General features: G+C 37.3%; 1 protein-coding gene across 4 annotated transcripts in view; it reads right to left on the bottom strand.

Moving 5' to 3' along the window:
- TMEM41B (transmembrane protein 41B) overlaps positions 1-16,629 on the bottom strand; it is a 415,812-nt gene that overhangs the window by 132,699 nt on the left and 266,484 nt on the right. For 3 of the 4 annotated variants that reach the window (XM_044059302.1, XM_044059301.1, XM_044059303.1), the window contains one exon: positions 1,413-1,541. In XM_044059302.1, coding sequence (XP_043915237.1) covers positions 1,413-1,541 — 129 coding nt within the window. The remainder of the gene's footprint in view (positions 1-1,412; positions 1,542-16,629) is intronic. The other variant, XM_044059304.1, reaches the window with a different exon arrangement.

The following is a 16,629-nucleotide window of genomic DNA, read 5'->3' as shown; positions in this document are numbered from 1 at the left end:
CACCTTTCTAGCAGTCTCCCTTACTAGTTCTGCTGTAGTTACCCAGCTATTCGGCAACTCTCCACTGCCTCCCAGTGCCTGTCTTAACTCTTCCCTAAACTCCCCTTCACAATCACTCTTTTTTAACTTACACCATTTAATCCTTGGCACTGCTTTCACACTCCTCCTCCTCTTCTTGATCACCAACGTCATCCTACAGACCACCACTCTATGCTGCTTAACTACACTTTCCCCTGCCACCACTTTACAGTCTCCAATCTCCTTCAGACTGGCCCTCCAACATAGGATATAATCCACCTGTGTGCATCTTCCTCCACTCTTGTATGCCACCCTATGCTCCTCCCTCTTCTTAAAATACATATTCACCACAGCCATGTCCATCCTTTTCGCAAAATCCAAAATCATCTGACCTTCTGCATTCCTCTCCTTAACACCATACCTACCCATCACTTCCTCATTCTCTCTGTTCACTTCACCAACATGCCCATTAAAGTCCGCTCCAATCACTAGTCTCTCACCCTTGGGTACACTCACCACAACTTCATCCAACTCACTCCAAAATTTCTCTTTCTCATCCATCGCACACCCAACTTGTGGAGCATATGCACTAACAACATTCATCATTACACCATCAATTTCGAGCTTCATAAACATCACTCTGTCAGACACTCTCTTCACGTCTAAAACACTCTTGGCATATTGTTCCTTTAGTATAACCCCTACCCCATTTCTCCTGCCATCCACACCATGATAGAACAATTTGAACCCATTTCCTAAACACCTGGCCTTATTTCCCTTCCATCTGGTCTCTTGCACGCACAATATATCAACCTTCCTTCTCTCCATCATATCAGTTAGCTCTCTTCCTATACCAGTCATACTGCCAACTTTCAAAGTTCCTACCCTCACTGCTACACTCCTAACCTTCCTCCTCTCTTCCTGCCTTCGGGCATGCCTTCGCCCTCCTCTTCTCCTTCGGCCAACAGTAGCCCAATTTCCGCCAGCACCCTGTTGGCTAACAGTACTGGTGGCGGTCGTTGTTAACCCGGGCCTCGACCGATCTGGTACGGAAATATGACATTTTTCGCGCCATAAGTTATGTGGCAGAATTTTTACGCCGGATGCCCTTCCTGACGCAACCCTCCCCATTTATCCGGGCTTGGGACCGGCACAAAGAAATGCACTGGCTTGTGCATCCCCATTAACATTATCCTTATTGTTAAAGAAACCTGTAATTTCTATCTTATGTACTTGGAACACTTGCTGTCAGATGTGATGCTTCTAATAAGATAGTTTTCTACAAACAATCACAATGTTTTAAGGCAATTCCACCTTTCACGAAAAGTGCTTTTATGCCACAATCATGTGAATTCTGTTACCAGAAGATTTTATGTGAAACTTTGAAAGGATACAAAATGTATGTGGCAAAGTAACCCACCAACACCTGCACATAGTAAGTGTCCTTATATTTTGAGAGGACTCTCCCCAAGGCTTTGGCATCATCCATGTTTTTTGGAATCTTTATGGTTTCATATTCTTCCCTAGGATTAAAAGAAAACATTTAATGTTATGAACTGTTTTGCTAATTCATCGACAATGAAAACAAAATCAGATAAACTATCCTGTACTTTACAAACAAAACTAGCAATCTGTACAATTAAAAATATCAATAATGAGCAAGGACCATAGCTCTCAACCTCTTAGCACAAAAAAATCTGAACAAAGCCCTAAAAAATAGGGACAATATTTAGACATCGCTGTTATAAACTTATAAATTTGCTAGAATAAAATGTTCTTGTGTTATCATGAATTTTCTGAAGGCTACAAAGTCTGAAACTCAAATGCCAGTCATTATTTAGTGAAATCAGTCCTCACCGATTTGCCACAAAAATCCAGAAAACTACAAATTTTATGAGGAGCAAATCAAAAATAGGAGGCAAAAATCTGGGACAGTTGAGAGGTATGGCAAGGACAATGCATCCAACTGCAATCTGATGCTGCGAAATATTCACAAACAAGGAGGAAATTGCATTCAATGTAAGGAGAGAGGGGTTAAGAGAGCAACCTACACTAAACTACCCATGAACTTCTGTCTTTATAACTTAAAAAAAGGGTTAGTGTCAAAAAGCAGCATGTACACTGTGAGATAAAAACTGGCAGACTGAAATTAAAGAGATCGCTTGAACAGCCAGTGCAAGTCAATGTGCTTTTAGGAACAGACAGGAAACATACAGATACTTATAAAGTTAATCAAAAAGTTCTAATGGATATGCATCTTGAATCAGTACCAAATTAAGGAATGCAAGATATGAAAGCATCATTAAGAAGAATAGCCTTGGAAACAAACCAGCATGTTCTGAGAAAACTACAGTGATGTCCTGTCTTGCAAGTTAACCAAGCAGTGATGAACAAGAGAAGTAAGTGAACTTAAGACAGCATGACAACTCTAGATGTGACTGAGAAGGTGAATCTTTTGGACAGCAGAAATAAAGCAATTTGAAGCGTGTTCAAAAACGGTTTCTCATAATGCAATATGCAAGTGCTACAGCCAAGTAATTTGTTTAAAAAAATAACTACTTTTAACACTAAACTATCCAAGACGCTAAGAAACTGGGTAGTTTCAAAATATGAGCAGAGGCTGTAGAAAGAAAGAACCAAAAAACTCAAAGGTACCAGACAGCATAACTACAAACTGTCTTTCACTGCTTCACATAGTGTATTAAAAAAGGCACAATACAGAGCAGAAAAATCATGTAAAATAATGACATCACATAAAGATCAACAAGACTGTTGAATAAAATACCATCTCAACTCACAATAAAAAGAAAAGCCACACATTTATCTGTCCAGAATATTACTAACAAGTCATCAGATAAAATATTAAGGATTAAGCTCAGGCCTCCAGTAATAACCATGGTGTTATACTTACAGAAATAAATGTCAAGAAATTAACCTCTATAGCAGGGGAAAGCAAAGCTCAAGAAGTGACACTTGACATCCAATCTAAGGCCATATAACAACTTGGTCATGATTAGAGAGATCCGATCATAACTCTGTAGTACAATGAGCATTATCTGCTCCATGTACTATCAGACCAGTTAGAAAGAGACAGCGACTGAAAGCATAAGAATGCCAAATGTGCTACAGCACTGAAAGTGGTAACACTTCATACTGTCACACAGATAGTGGCTAGAAGCAGTGTATCTATGTTCTTATAACAGTTTTCAAAGCTATAATGTACTTCAGACTGACACACACACACAAATAAGCATGGTAGTGTGAAGTTTATAACATTTTTCTTGTTCCCCACAGCTGACCATCAACTGCCCCAAGTGCCTCTCTTTGTCCACCAATTAACTGAACCTGCCTACCTTCCCAGGGCTAACTCTCACATACCATGCTCGGGACCACAGTGGACAATAAAGCATCCTGGGGAAGCGTTATTTCTGTTGAGAGAGTGCTTTTCCTTTTAAGGGTTAGTTCCCTCTACTCACCCACACAGCGTCAAAGAGACTGGTGTACAATGATGATTGTGATGTTACTCGTACATGCCTTGCAACTCGGCTAATGTCCTGCCCTCTAGCAGACATCACCTGTGTATTCCCAGTCTCCACCAGGATTAACCAAGGTGTTGTGCCCTAGCATGTGACCCACTCCTGTCCCTTACCCTGGGATGAGCATGATGACATAAGCCATTCAGTCATGCTCCACTCTGTTCCTCCAGACCCTGAGCTGCGAACAATACTCAAGTTATCCAGGTCAGTCAGTCCTTCTGTGCCATCAAGCCAGACTGTGCACTACATATTTTAAAGCTGGTTTACCTTCCTGTCACAGTTCTGTGACAACTGCTGTTTATGTGGTAGTAAGGGACTAGAGTTTAACAGTGGCAAAAAGTGCTTAAAAAACTTTAAGCAGCCTCCAAATTGGCTGCACACTGGCAAACAACTTGGTTTCAACTCTTCCAGCATGAAAACTGAAATGGAGGGGAAAAAAAGGTCATTGAAACTGTTATCTGGGTAAAATTCAGGTCACTGGCTAGTAATCACACCGCCTGGATGCTAGTATAAAACAAATCTGGAGAAACAGAAAGAAAATCAGTCAGAAGTGAAGAGAAAACACTCGCTGGGAAGAGTCCTGCAAATGTTAATCAAAAAGCAGCTCTGGTTTCAGCTTTTGTACAGGAAAGATGGCTTCCAGTAATTTAGAAGAAAAATTAAATAAATCAAATTTGCTCAGAGGTGTAATAAAATAAATGAAACACTGAAGGAACATACATCAACTCAAATAAAAATAAAGCTGGAATACACAGAAGAAGCTTTTATTAGCTATTCAGATGAACTAATAAAAAGGCAAAAATCAGAAGCTGAAATGAAGAAAAGGCTGTCTGAGCATAATGCTTCTTAAGAAATGCAGAAGCAACTGAAAAAACAGTGTAGTGAGAAGACGGAGCACGCAGAGAAAACCTGATATTTTGTACTCTAACAGAGAAACTGGAGAGAACAGACTGCATTAATTTTAGGAAAGTACAAATAAGCAGCTGGATTGGTGTTCCACAGCAGGATTTGTTAATTGAAAGAGCACATTGAGTGTATGCTACAAACCTATTGAACAAGAAGGTTTAGAACTACCAGACTTAGCAAGATGCTTTAAAGCTATACAACTGAGACTCTATATGTAGCATAAACAAATAGATATAGAGCAAAGTGGAAAAATATCATGATGGTATGAGATGGAAGTACAAGCGATGCAGAAAAGTTAGGGGTTTGGAGGCAAATCTTTATGGACAAGACAAAATTATACAGAGTACTATATAAAGTAGTAGTGAATATTATAAAGACTAAACCAGTGAATGAGTGGAGAAAAACAAAAGATTTTGCCAAAAAATTCATGTAACTAAAAGGTACAGTAAATAAGCAAGAGATGGCAGGAAGTAACAAGGAAATTAACAAAGAAGCCCCATTATCAAGAACAAATAACTGGAAAACAAAAGTAGTACTAAGTGAGAACAAGGCAAGCAGTTGTTTGGTCTGCAGCTCAGAGATTACGTTCGGTATCAAGGATTGTTGACATACAATAGGCAAGGGGAGGTTACTGAATGAAAGACAAGATCTAGTAGGGTTTTTAGTGGAACCACTAACTGGAAATGCTATTACAAAAGTTGTAATTAGTAAGGTATATAAAATTTTACATGGTGACCAAAAGAATCAATTAAAAAGACATTAAAAAATACTGTAAGGTAAGATCAGAATGACAATTTGCAAAAGAACAACAGGAGATCTTTAAGGCTTCTGGGTATGTTATGAAGTCCAAACGGACTCATGGCATTTGCATGTAAATGTTTTCAGAAGTACTTTTATACTCCAAGAATATTTCTGAGGATTTTTCTCAAGTGGACAGAAGGTGCTTGAGATGTGAAGGAACAAGACAGGAAGTTGCACATTATGCGGAATGTGGGGAGTCAGCAGAGTTGAAGGACTCCCTACAGAATGTTCTCTCTGTTGTTGGGAGAACATATTATATTACGTTGGTGTTTTGGTTTAGAATTGTAGAAACACAGTAAGGTCTTAAGTTTAATGTTACTATCAGCCCAAAAAATGAATTATGCAAAAGAGAAATCAATGCTTTCACCAGCCATAAAGGGGGAAAAAAAGAAACAGAAGGTGGGATCGCTTAAAGATGGAGAAAGCAATTTTCACAAAAATAAACAAATTGTGTACTTAAGCAATAACCCACACCCGAGTGTGATTAATCCTGGATTTATCCACGGTTGGTGTGGTTTTGTCATGAGGGCGAAGCCAGAGTGACCAAACAAAGACAACCGTGGGTAAATCCAGCATTACCCACACTCAGAAGTGGGTTATTGCTATTATACAATGACATTATTTAAGAAAAATAATACTTACTTTTCTTAAATAATGTCCTTGTATAACGGCGCCGTGCTGTCCTTCCGCCGCTGGACAGCTCCGCTTTGCCATTGCTGATGTACTGCGCATGCGCTTGGAACGTGCATTCCCACACATACCCAGTACATCTGTGCTCGGAAAAGTACGCAACAGAGAAAAGATATCCGTTGCTCCGTTTTTCTGTAATTTCTTTCTTTTTTTTTTAATATTGGTTTGTGGCAATTTAGAGGTAGGAGAGCTGCACTCCCGACTCCGCACATACAAGAAAGACAGCTTGAAGAAAATACAAGGGAAATCAGGTACGTGTATTTAATTTTAAATACCGCACCTGATTTTCTCCTCCTATTTTCTTCATGCTGAGTCGGGACTACAGTTTTATTTTTTTTTGTTTAATAAAAAAAAAAAATTAAAACTTGGACAATATACCAACGGAAAAAAAGTCCAGGCGACCGGACCTTTTCCTTTGGTATACTGTCGGATTTACAACGGGCACGCTGGCCAATCAGCGTGTATGTTTTGGAATAGTAATGGCCAGTTATTGTCCAACTGGGAATAATATATACAAGTCAGTGCCAAAAAAGGCTAAAGTAGGGTGGTAGGAATTGTGAAGCAAATCTGTATGTTCTAAAGCAATATTAAATACAATGCATACACATGATAATGAAAGTTTTATTGCAATATTTTTTTCATTGTTAACACTCATGGACTCCATCTTTTTTTATTAATGTGAGGAATAATGGCATTTCACACCAAGGAATTTTTTGAACATATTAGTTGTACTAAGGAAAAGTACTAAAGGTATGAGAAATGGCATAAACAACAAAATTAATTTGGCCTAAATTATGAATGAGAGAAATCTGAAGCCAATGCTCTAAGCAAACTTGTAGTTTACTATAGTGATGTGTTGACCCTAATCATCTTACATTGTTCTACAACCAATGTGCATTCACTTCCATGTGTGTATGGGATTTGTTTCCATCTTTCCTATTTATGTCTAAAACAGAAACATTTGCAGAAAATTTTTGTGATTCAAATGGAAGAACACTTATTTGGTAGAAGTCTGTATCGGTGTTTAAAAAAAAAAAGAGTGACTGTATAAATGAGCAAATGTTCACTGTTGAGAATTTAATATGGTTGAATTCAAATTTTATATATCATAGGATGCTCGAGGCTATTTTAATTCATACCACATGTACTTTGCCAATTACCACAAGCAAGCTCTACCACCCTTTCCAAGTAGGAAAAGACCTAGGAGTCTCAGAATAAATTTAAGGGTACCCACACAGCTGTCCAAGCTATGTGTGAAGGATGACAAGTAATCCCATTGCTTGAATTGTAGGGGGGCGTACAGTAAGTAGACGTGTGCAGAAAAAGAATACTTGACTGTCAATATGATAGTTCTGAGGATGGGAAAGACTGTTGTAATGGTTATGTATGTGCGAGTTTTGACAATTTAGGGTTAATAAGAGCTAGATAAGGAGATAGATTTAGTGTCAGCCTGTTTACTGCTGTGGGTTCTGGCTCCTTTTGACTTGTTTAGCAGTACTGTTAGAGAAGAGTTTTTAGTAACGCAATATAAACTCACATACCACTTAAGCCAAAAGAAGGATTATCTCTCAAAAAAACCCTGTCCCTATGGAAAACTAGGCAGGGTTGACTTATCTTAAGAGCCTGTAACTGGGATACCATTCTAATAGAGGTCAGAGCAATCAGTAAAACTGTTTTCCATGTTAAGAACTTCAAGTCAGCCAGATTAGCTGGTTCAAAGGAAGCTAGTATTAGCTCCTCTTACACAAATGTAAGATCCTAAGGAGAAGCCACTGGTTTACTTGGAGGCACCTTAAGCAAAACCACTTTCAAAGAACATTTTGACATGAAAGAGAAGGATCCATGGGCAGACATGATGAGATGGCCAATAAATGAACCTTGACAGAGGAATAAGAAAAGCTACAGGATAGTAGTTCACACAAATTGTGAAACCAAAGAACTCGCCCTAAATAGGTACTGGTAATGTTGGCACAAACTAGAAAACCTTTGCCATTTGCTAATACACAATTTTCTAGTAGCAGGCTTTCTTGCCTACATTAATACCAGCTGCACAATCTCAGAAAGCAGTTGCCTAAAAGGAATTAAAATCCTATAATCCAGGCAGTCAATTGAAAGTGACTGATGTTTGGGTGTATCAAACAAACCTGTTCTTGCACGAGTAGATCCATTCTGTGGTAATTTCCCTGGTCCCATCCAAAAGAACAAAGAACCATGGCAGCCTGGCCCAGAAGGAAGAGGCTCCACAGTGATCCTGGGGGATTCCTTCTGAATCTCCATAAGTACCCTGGATGATAGTGGAAAAGTATACAAGAACATTCCAGTCCAAAAAAAAAAAAAAAAGAAGAAGCATCTGTCTTCCAGGCCTTCTTGCATGGAGTCCTGAAATAGCATTTTGTCAACTGACTGTTCAGAGAGGAGGCAAAGAGGTTTATTTGAGGAACTCATCACAGAAGGATCAAATCTTGGAAGACCCCCTAATCAAGTTTCCATTCACGAGGGTCTGCCCTGGTTCTGCTTAGCTTGTCTGCCACACAGTTTTGCTTTAACAGAATGTACGGTGCCTGTAAATTGAGATTGTGCTGTAAAGCTATATCCCAAGCAAATATGGCTAGTCTGTAAAGAGGGTGTGACCTGATTTCCCCTTGCTTGTGGATGTACCACATGACTGTGGAGTTGTCTGTATACACATGAAGAGGTCCCTGAGACCAAAGATGGTTCAGAAAGTTGAGTGCCTTGATCACGGCAAGCATCTCCTTGATATTTATGTGGTTGCATGCACCCTTGGAGTCCTACCCTCCTCTGCACTTTTATTCATCCTGAAACTGCTCCCAAAGCAAAGTCTGAAGAATCTGTGTAACTTACTGCTTTAGAGCAGAGAGAGAAGGGGGAGACCTGGATTTAAGTATGTCTGTTGTCTCTACCAAAAGATCTCTCTCCTAACAAACCCAGTACTGGGATCTGAAGATAAAGGGTGTGACGCTGGGACCAAAAAGATTTTAGATACAACTGTATCTTTCTCATGTGGAGACTTGCAATGGGTATCATGAGAATCACTGATGCCATGAGATCTAAACAATCTGAAGCATTCCCTTGCCATGACCAAAGTCTAAGTGGAAAACTTAAGAAATAGACCTAAATAAAGATCTACTTTTTCATGTGGAAGAAATGCTCTTTGAACTGAAGTGTCTAGATGACATCCCAGGAACACAATTCTGTGTGAGGGACTCCAGAAAGACTAGAATGTTCACTTGGAATCCCAGTTTGTGCAAGAGATCTCTCACCCAAGAGACAGAGATCCTAAACATTTTGAAACAGACTGTGCATAGTATGCAAATCATCTAAATATGGAAACATGTGGATACCCTGTAGCCTGCAATGAGCTATAATTGGAGCTAGACACTATGTGAAAACTTTTGGTGCAACAGACAGTCCAAAGAGTAAGGCAGATAACTGATAATGTGATCCAAACACTCAAACCTTAAGTAACATCTGAAATCTAGATGAATAGGGATGTAATAAGAATCTTAAGTCTAGTGTCACCAAGAAACTTGAAAGAGGAAGAAGAGGTAACAGGTTGTGAAGTGACATCATTTTGAATTTGGAAACTATCAAACAGGTTTAGGAAAGCAAGATTTAGAAGCGGACTCCAAGTATTTGTTTTCTTTCTTTGGCATTAAGAACATCCTTGAATAAAATCCCTTCCTCACCTGGGAAGGAGAAACATGTTCCATCACTCCTTGGGACAGCAAGAATTTGATCTACAGGATGAGGAATGACCCACTGATAAGGAGGAATTTACTCACGCTGCCATCTGTAACCCTGATGAATGATTCAGAATGCATTTGTCTGAAACAATTTGTTGCCAAAGAGAAAAATGGAGATTCAGACTTTAAAGAAGAGAAAAAAGGCCAAGGTGGGAGGAGGTTACTAGGTCTCTTGAACAGTCAGACTTGTTGGACTGTCCTTGGTTTTTGGGAGGTTTGAGACTTCATTTTAGAAACCCCTTGCCACCTCTTCTTAAACATCTGTTTACCTGAATTCTGTTGAGCCTGTTTGCGCTGTTTTTTTGCAATAACTGGATAAAGAGAAAGAAAATCCCTTGGACAACTTGGAAAAGGAGGGCTGAAAAATCTTGAGAGATTCCCTGGTTAAGTTCATCCCTTTCTTCCCACTTTTTGATTACCTCTGCAGCAGAGTGGGCAACACTAAATCTTTATCCAAGGAATAATTTAAAATTTCCTTTTCTACATCATTTGGGAGGTTATGAGAATGAAGCCATGCAAACCTCCTTAAAAAACAGTACCAGTGGCCTTAGCCCTGGAAGTAATATCAGAGTCGTACACACACTGCAAACAATGAGTGGTGACCTGTGCAACAGGAGAAACAGAGTTACTTAAAGCAGAATTTTCATCACAAAAATAAACTATAGATAAAAACACTCCTGGTACTTTCAAAGTTTGTCAGAATATATGAACCTAACAATTTAAAATTCTGAAAATCAAAGCTGCAGAAGTATGCACTTTTTCCCATACCCATCAATCATTTTCCCATCTTTATTATAAAGAATAGGACTGGCATCAAGTGTTTAGCAGCAGTGGAGAGAACTAAGGCTATAGCTGGTGGTTCAAGTTTGAGAACAGTCTATAAAAATTTAAAAGACTGAGGAACTTTATATGCCCTCCCTGTCTTTTATGGACAGCTGGCTGACTATCAGGAAAATTGTAGGCATTAAGATGGACATCCTCTAAAGCTGTCAGGACAGGAGGAATGAGTGTATGTTCGGGAAAATCCTTCTAACAACTCACAGTATTTTCTCAGAGTCTGAGAATCCTCAGTGTTCTCCCACTGAAAACACTGGCACATTCTAGCAACAGTATCAGAGAAAGATAAAAACTCACAGGGAGAATCAGAAACTGAGCACTCTTCGGAGTATGAATCCGAAATATGAGGATAAAATTCAATCATCCCTGCATCTTCCTGTTCAGATTCAGAATCTTGAATCTATTCAGGAAAACAGGAATCCTGCTTTCTTTTACCAGAAACTACTTTACAAGAAGGACCAACAGACTGGATTAAACCCCGAGCCACTTACAGTAAACTATTTCCATCCAAAGAGACTTGTGTAGGAGTAGATATATACCTGCAGTTTTTTTGATAGTTTGTTTCCCTAATGGCATCCACCACTTGCCCAGGGATGAGCACAGCATTCCGAAACAGGGAAACCTTCCTTGTTCCCTCTCCCAGGACCAACAAGAGTGACTCTCCCTTGACCACTGAGGGGACTTATCAGTTGCAGAGGACATGACTAACCCCTGGTCCACAGTAGCTAAAGGTGGTACACCAGAGGGATCTTGAGTAAAAGATGAGTGGCCTGAGGTACAACAAATGGCCAGAGCAAAGTGACCCACCTGCAGCTGACGCAAATTGCTAGCTTGCAGTGGTGTTAAAGGCTGTTTAACTTTATTTTGTGGCTGAAAGAACAGACCATGAGACCAGCAATCTGTTACATGGTCAAGCAGAAAATGGTGCCAGTTTCCAAGGAAAGAGGAGCAGCAAATGCCAATAAAACTAACAGTCCATAAAAGTAACTTTTTTGAAAGGAAAAAACCTCAGTAAAAAGCAATTTGAAACACTATGACAGTTCTACAACAGAAAAACACAATTTATCCACAGAAAATAAGTTGTCAGTTAGTTTACGCTACCTTTAAATGGACAGAAAAAAATGAGTGCTCAATTTAATAGAATGTCACTGTCTTGAGACAATCCACTAAAACACAACACACCTAGCTTTAAAATAACTTTCTTGAAGAGGAAAGTAATTAAACAATAACTTTAAAGAAAATGAAATGTTTTTCTCTCCAAAGGAAACTTATCTGCCCAGAAAAGGAAAGCAGAAGCCTACTATTTATCCTCAAAATCCTCAGAGGATCATACTCTTCGGCAGAAATAAAACCCTGAAGGCTTCAGACCCAGACTTAAATTTTAGTCAGCTCAGCTCGAGATGCTTAACAGTTTGAGTGCATGAAAGGTGCCTTGAAGTTTTGGAAGCTGGAAGGCTGTTATATCCTTCCAGGATATAATCCATATAGCCAAGACTACTGTGGCAGTGATCAATACAAGTCTTAAACAACCAAAAGTTAACTCACAGATTCCAGAACAACTCGTGCTAAGGGCAAGTTTTTATACCAAGTTCACAAATGGTCCCAAAGAATAGTCCCATTTTGGTGCATCTTCCTGTCTTAACAGCTCAGAGTTTCAGAATCTCGAGCTAGATTTATAAAACAATATAAAAAGCAAATGGAGAACCATCTCCTTACCTCCAAAGGCAATTTTAAGAAATATTTTTTAAAGACGATACAAAACAAAGATACTTGTTTAAGCATACGTAACAATTCAGCAAGCTATAAGTTAAGAAAATTAGGAAAAATATCTATGATGTGGCCAACAAAGAAGAGAATAAACTTGGCTTCCATGATAAAGACCAGCGAGTCTAATTAAATGATCAGTGCAAGCAGGATCAGATGTTTCTTATTTCAGAGAAATGAAAATGACTCCTACAATTTTATTCACACCTCTACTACAAAAAGTGATTACATGTCCCTAATAAATTAATTTCTTACACAATCATGTTAAAATATGCAACCATGGCTTTCCCAACTCTGATGAAGTTAATGAAATTAACAAACAGAAAATAATAATAATAAAGTGGGGATGACAACTACTACAGTACTGGATGGAATTAAAGTAAGCAGGTTTATGCAAAATGTTAGAACCAAACTCATTCTTCAACAGCTGCTTAGTAATTTGCATATGCAAACAATTTTATATTAGACATCTCATGAGTAAAAGGAGAACAAGCTGTGGTGTTATTTACATAATCAAGAAATTCATCACGTTTTTCTTTGGAATCAATCCACAAATTACATGCCATCCAGGACCTTAGTATACAAGTTCTAGAAATTTACAAATTTGGAGTTAAAGACATTTTGTCTTCCATTCAGCCATCACAATATTGATGAATATGGGGACACAGGCTACCCCACTGCAACTCCTATTTTCAGTTGGTTGCACTCCCCTTCAAAATATACACAGTTGTTCTGTAAATCAATTTCCATTAACCCATTTAAAGTACAGATTTTAGTAGTAGTAATAACAGTAGATGTTTAATATTAATGAAAATATTCCAACTCTAAAATATGAATTTATACAGATGTTAAAGATTTATTTACAATGACAAAGCACAACTGGCCTTTATCCAAGTCACTTGCAATGAGTCTCCAAACATTCGATGAATCTTTGTTAAATAAGAACTTCACCTCTTTATTTTCTTTAATTCCACATTAATATACTTAGCAATCTGAAAAAAAAGAAATGCAAAAAAAAATGCCTTGAAGGAGGAATGTGGTTTAAGAGAAGGCAGGAATTGAACAGTTTATGTAATGCCGGACTGATTATACTGTATAGAACAATATCCGTTTTATATATATATATATATATATATATATATATATATATATATATATATATATATATATATATAGATATATACACACACACATATATATATATATATATATATATATATATATATATATATATAAATATATATATATATATATATATATGTATATATATATATATATATATATATATATATATATATATAAATAAAACCTTGTTGACACGGTTTGATTATTTTTTTATTTTTCTACAAATGTAAATATGCCTATGTCACAAGTGATAATGCAATAAAAGGTGTGTGTGTGTGTGTGTGTGTGTGTGTGTCTCTATCTACATATATGTACACACACACACACACACACACACACACACACACATATATATATATATATATATATATATATATATACATATATATATATATATATATATATATATATATATATATATATATATATATATATATATATATATATATGGGATCCGTACTGTTCATCGAATGTGAAACGGCCGAGCACACTTTCACGAAAGTGCTTTTCACCAAAAAAGCACTTTTGTGAAAGTATGCTAAAAAAAGAAAAATGTGAGGGAATGGCCGTTGCAGAGATCGTAGTACAGTGGGGATAAGGGAATATTCCCTTTTCCCCACTGTAGTGCGATCTCAGAGTGAGAATATAAAAGTAGGGGGTGGGGGGGGGATTGCCCCTTGCGTAAACGTGAGTAGTACTTTTTTTTTTTTAATTTTGTTATATATATACATTTTTTGCACAGTTTAGCGAAAGTGCTTTTTCAGTGAAAAGCACTTTTGCTAAAGTGTGTTTGGTTGTTTTAGTTAGGTAGGATTTCGTACAACAGTACAAGATCCATATATATATATATATATATATATATATATATATATATATATATGTATATATATATAGGGTCTATAGTAGATCATCGAATTGTTAATACTTCTAATGGTCTAATATCGACCCGAAAATAGCGAAGATGCAGATAACCATTTTTCCTAGAGAAAGAATTCGGTTGTCCGTTTCTGTGGCTTCGCTATTTTCTGCACTGTGGTGGAAAGTTACGGGTTGGGGTCAGTTAAGTGTGCAATTGTATGGATGTTAGGGTTAGGGTGGGGTATGTGAGTTAGGGTTAGGGCACGGGTGAGGTGAGTGTGCGATAGTGATGGACCTTAGGGTTAGGGTTAAGGATAGTGGATAGATAGTACTGTATATGTACAGTTTAGTGTAGGGTTAGATGTAGGATTTTAAGTGTGTGTGTGTGTGTGGATTGTTGTTTTCTTTTGGTGTGCTTGTGTTGTGTGTGTGTTTCTCGGAACAGTGAATTTTTTTCCCAGGGAAAAAATTCGCTGTTCTGAGCTTTCGATGTTTTTAGATTTTGTGGTTAGAAGTTTGAGGTTGTTGTATTCGATTATGTGCTGTTTCATTGAACTGATATAGACTATATATATATATATATATATATATATATATATATATATATATATATATATATATATATATATATATATATATATATATTCACTTTATAACCTCAAAATGCTGAAATATCGAATTTCAGTATCTCGAGACTATAAAACCGAATCCACAAAACACCGACAAACAAAAACCGCGAAACCACATAACCGAAAACACTGCACACACTACACTAAACATACAACACAACACCCACATCACAACATAAACAAAAAAAAAATGCATAACTCCGTATAATACGCCCCCTACTTATATATACTAACTCCGTGATCGCACAAACACAACACAAAAGCTCACTCTCGCACGCACATTCTCCAATCCCTCACACACACTCTAACTCCCACTCAAAACCCTTACAAAACACTCACTTACCTGACATAACACCTACATCCACACACGGCACCGCGCACCACCAAAACACAAACCCGGACATTACGTAGCGCAACTTCATAACCGCGAATTCGACATATATTCGAGATATGTGAAATTTGCGATTATGAACGTTCGCTATTTCTAACATTCGACTTTATAGCTTCGAGATACTGAAATTCGACATTTCAGTATTTCGATGTTATAAAGTGAACCCATATATATATATATATATATATATATATATATATATATATATATATGTATATATAGATATATATATGTATATATATATATATATCTATATATATATATTTATATATATAATTATATACTATATATTTATATATATACACACACACATACACGTAGCAGTCAGATGAACCCCATGCATACACAATGGGCCACAACTATCAAAAACGTGTCCAACTTTCCTTGCATAAACACACCATCAATTCTCCTGTATGCTATACTTATTTGATTTAAAGAGACTTCTTGCTATGCCTCATCACCAAGGTCATCATCTTACCAACGTAATCAGTATAACTCATAACTGCTACACCTGCACCCTTATTGTGTTCCATAACACAAATTTTGGTACTTGCGTATTATCGCAACCACATTTGTGACGTCATATAATTCATTATGTTTTTGATCCTGTAAAACAATTTTTTTTTCATTTTACATTTAGTAATACTGAAATGAACAACACTATAGTTTTTACGTAGCCTTACTTCAGTAAGAATAACTAAGCTGTCCCTGTATTTCTGGGGGTGAAAACGCTTAGTTACACCGTATTTTTGCAACCTGCTTGCGTGCAAGACAGTGTTGATATATTAGTGAAATGTGGAGTCATTATTTCTGCTATTGGGAAGTTATCTGAACGGTTGGTATTACGTCAGTGGTATACAAAGTTTTCCCATTGAGAAGGATTTCCTTGTTGTGATTCTGAAGTAGAACACATACAGGTTTCGCAGTTCTCCTGCTTTTCTGCTCAGTTTAGGATGAACAATTTTGTCCGCTTGCAGTAGGCTGAAAAAAACATGCATGCGTTTCTTATTCCTTTCTGTGTTTCACAACCAATGTCATACAATAGTAAGTAGGAGTTTACACACCCCTTTTTCTTCAAAGATAAAGTCATTTTGTGCAAACGTTATGGGTACTTACGAATACTTTAGGAATTATATGACAGTACAAATGTGGTTGCGATAATACGCAAGTACCCAAATTATTAGTGCTTATATTTTTCAGCAAAACCATTCATTCTTTGTTAAATTATACCAGCAATTTCTTGTGCTTTGGTCTGAAAGAACTCTCATATAATGTTCACTAATCTTTTCAGATAAGTTAACAATGGGGTG

This window comes from Protopterus annectens, chromosome 17.part0, assembly GCF_019279795.1.
Source record: "Protopterus annectens isolate FY-2018-M chromosome 17.part0, PAN1.0, whole genome shotgun sequence".
NCBI classification, from domain to species: domain Eukaryota; kingdom Metazoa; phylum Chordata; order Ceratodontiformes; family Protopteridae; genus Protopterus; species Protopterus annectens.
This window is presented reverse-complemented; position numbering and strand designations above follow the sequence as displayed.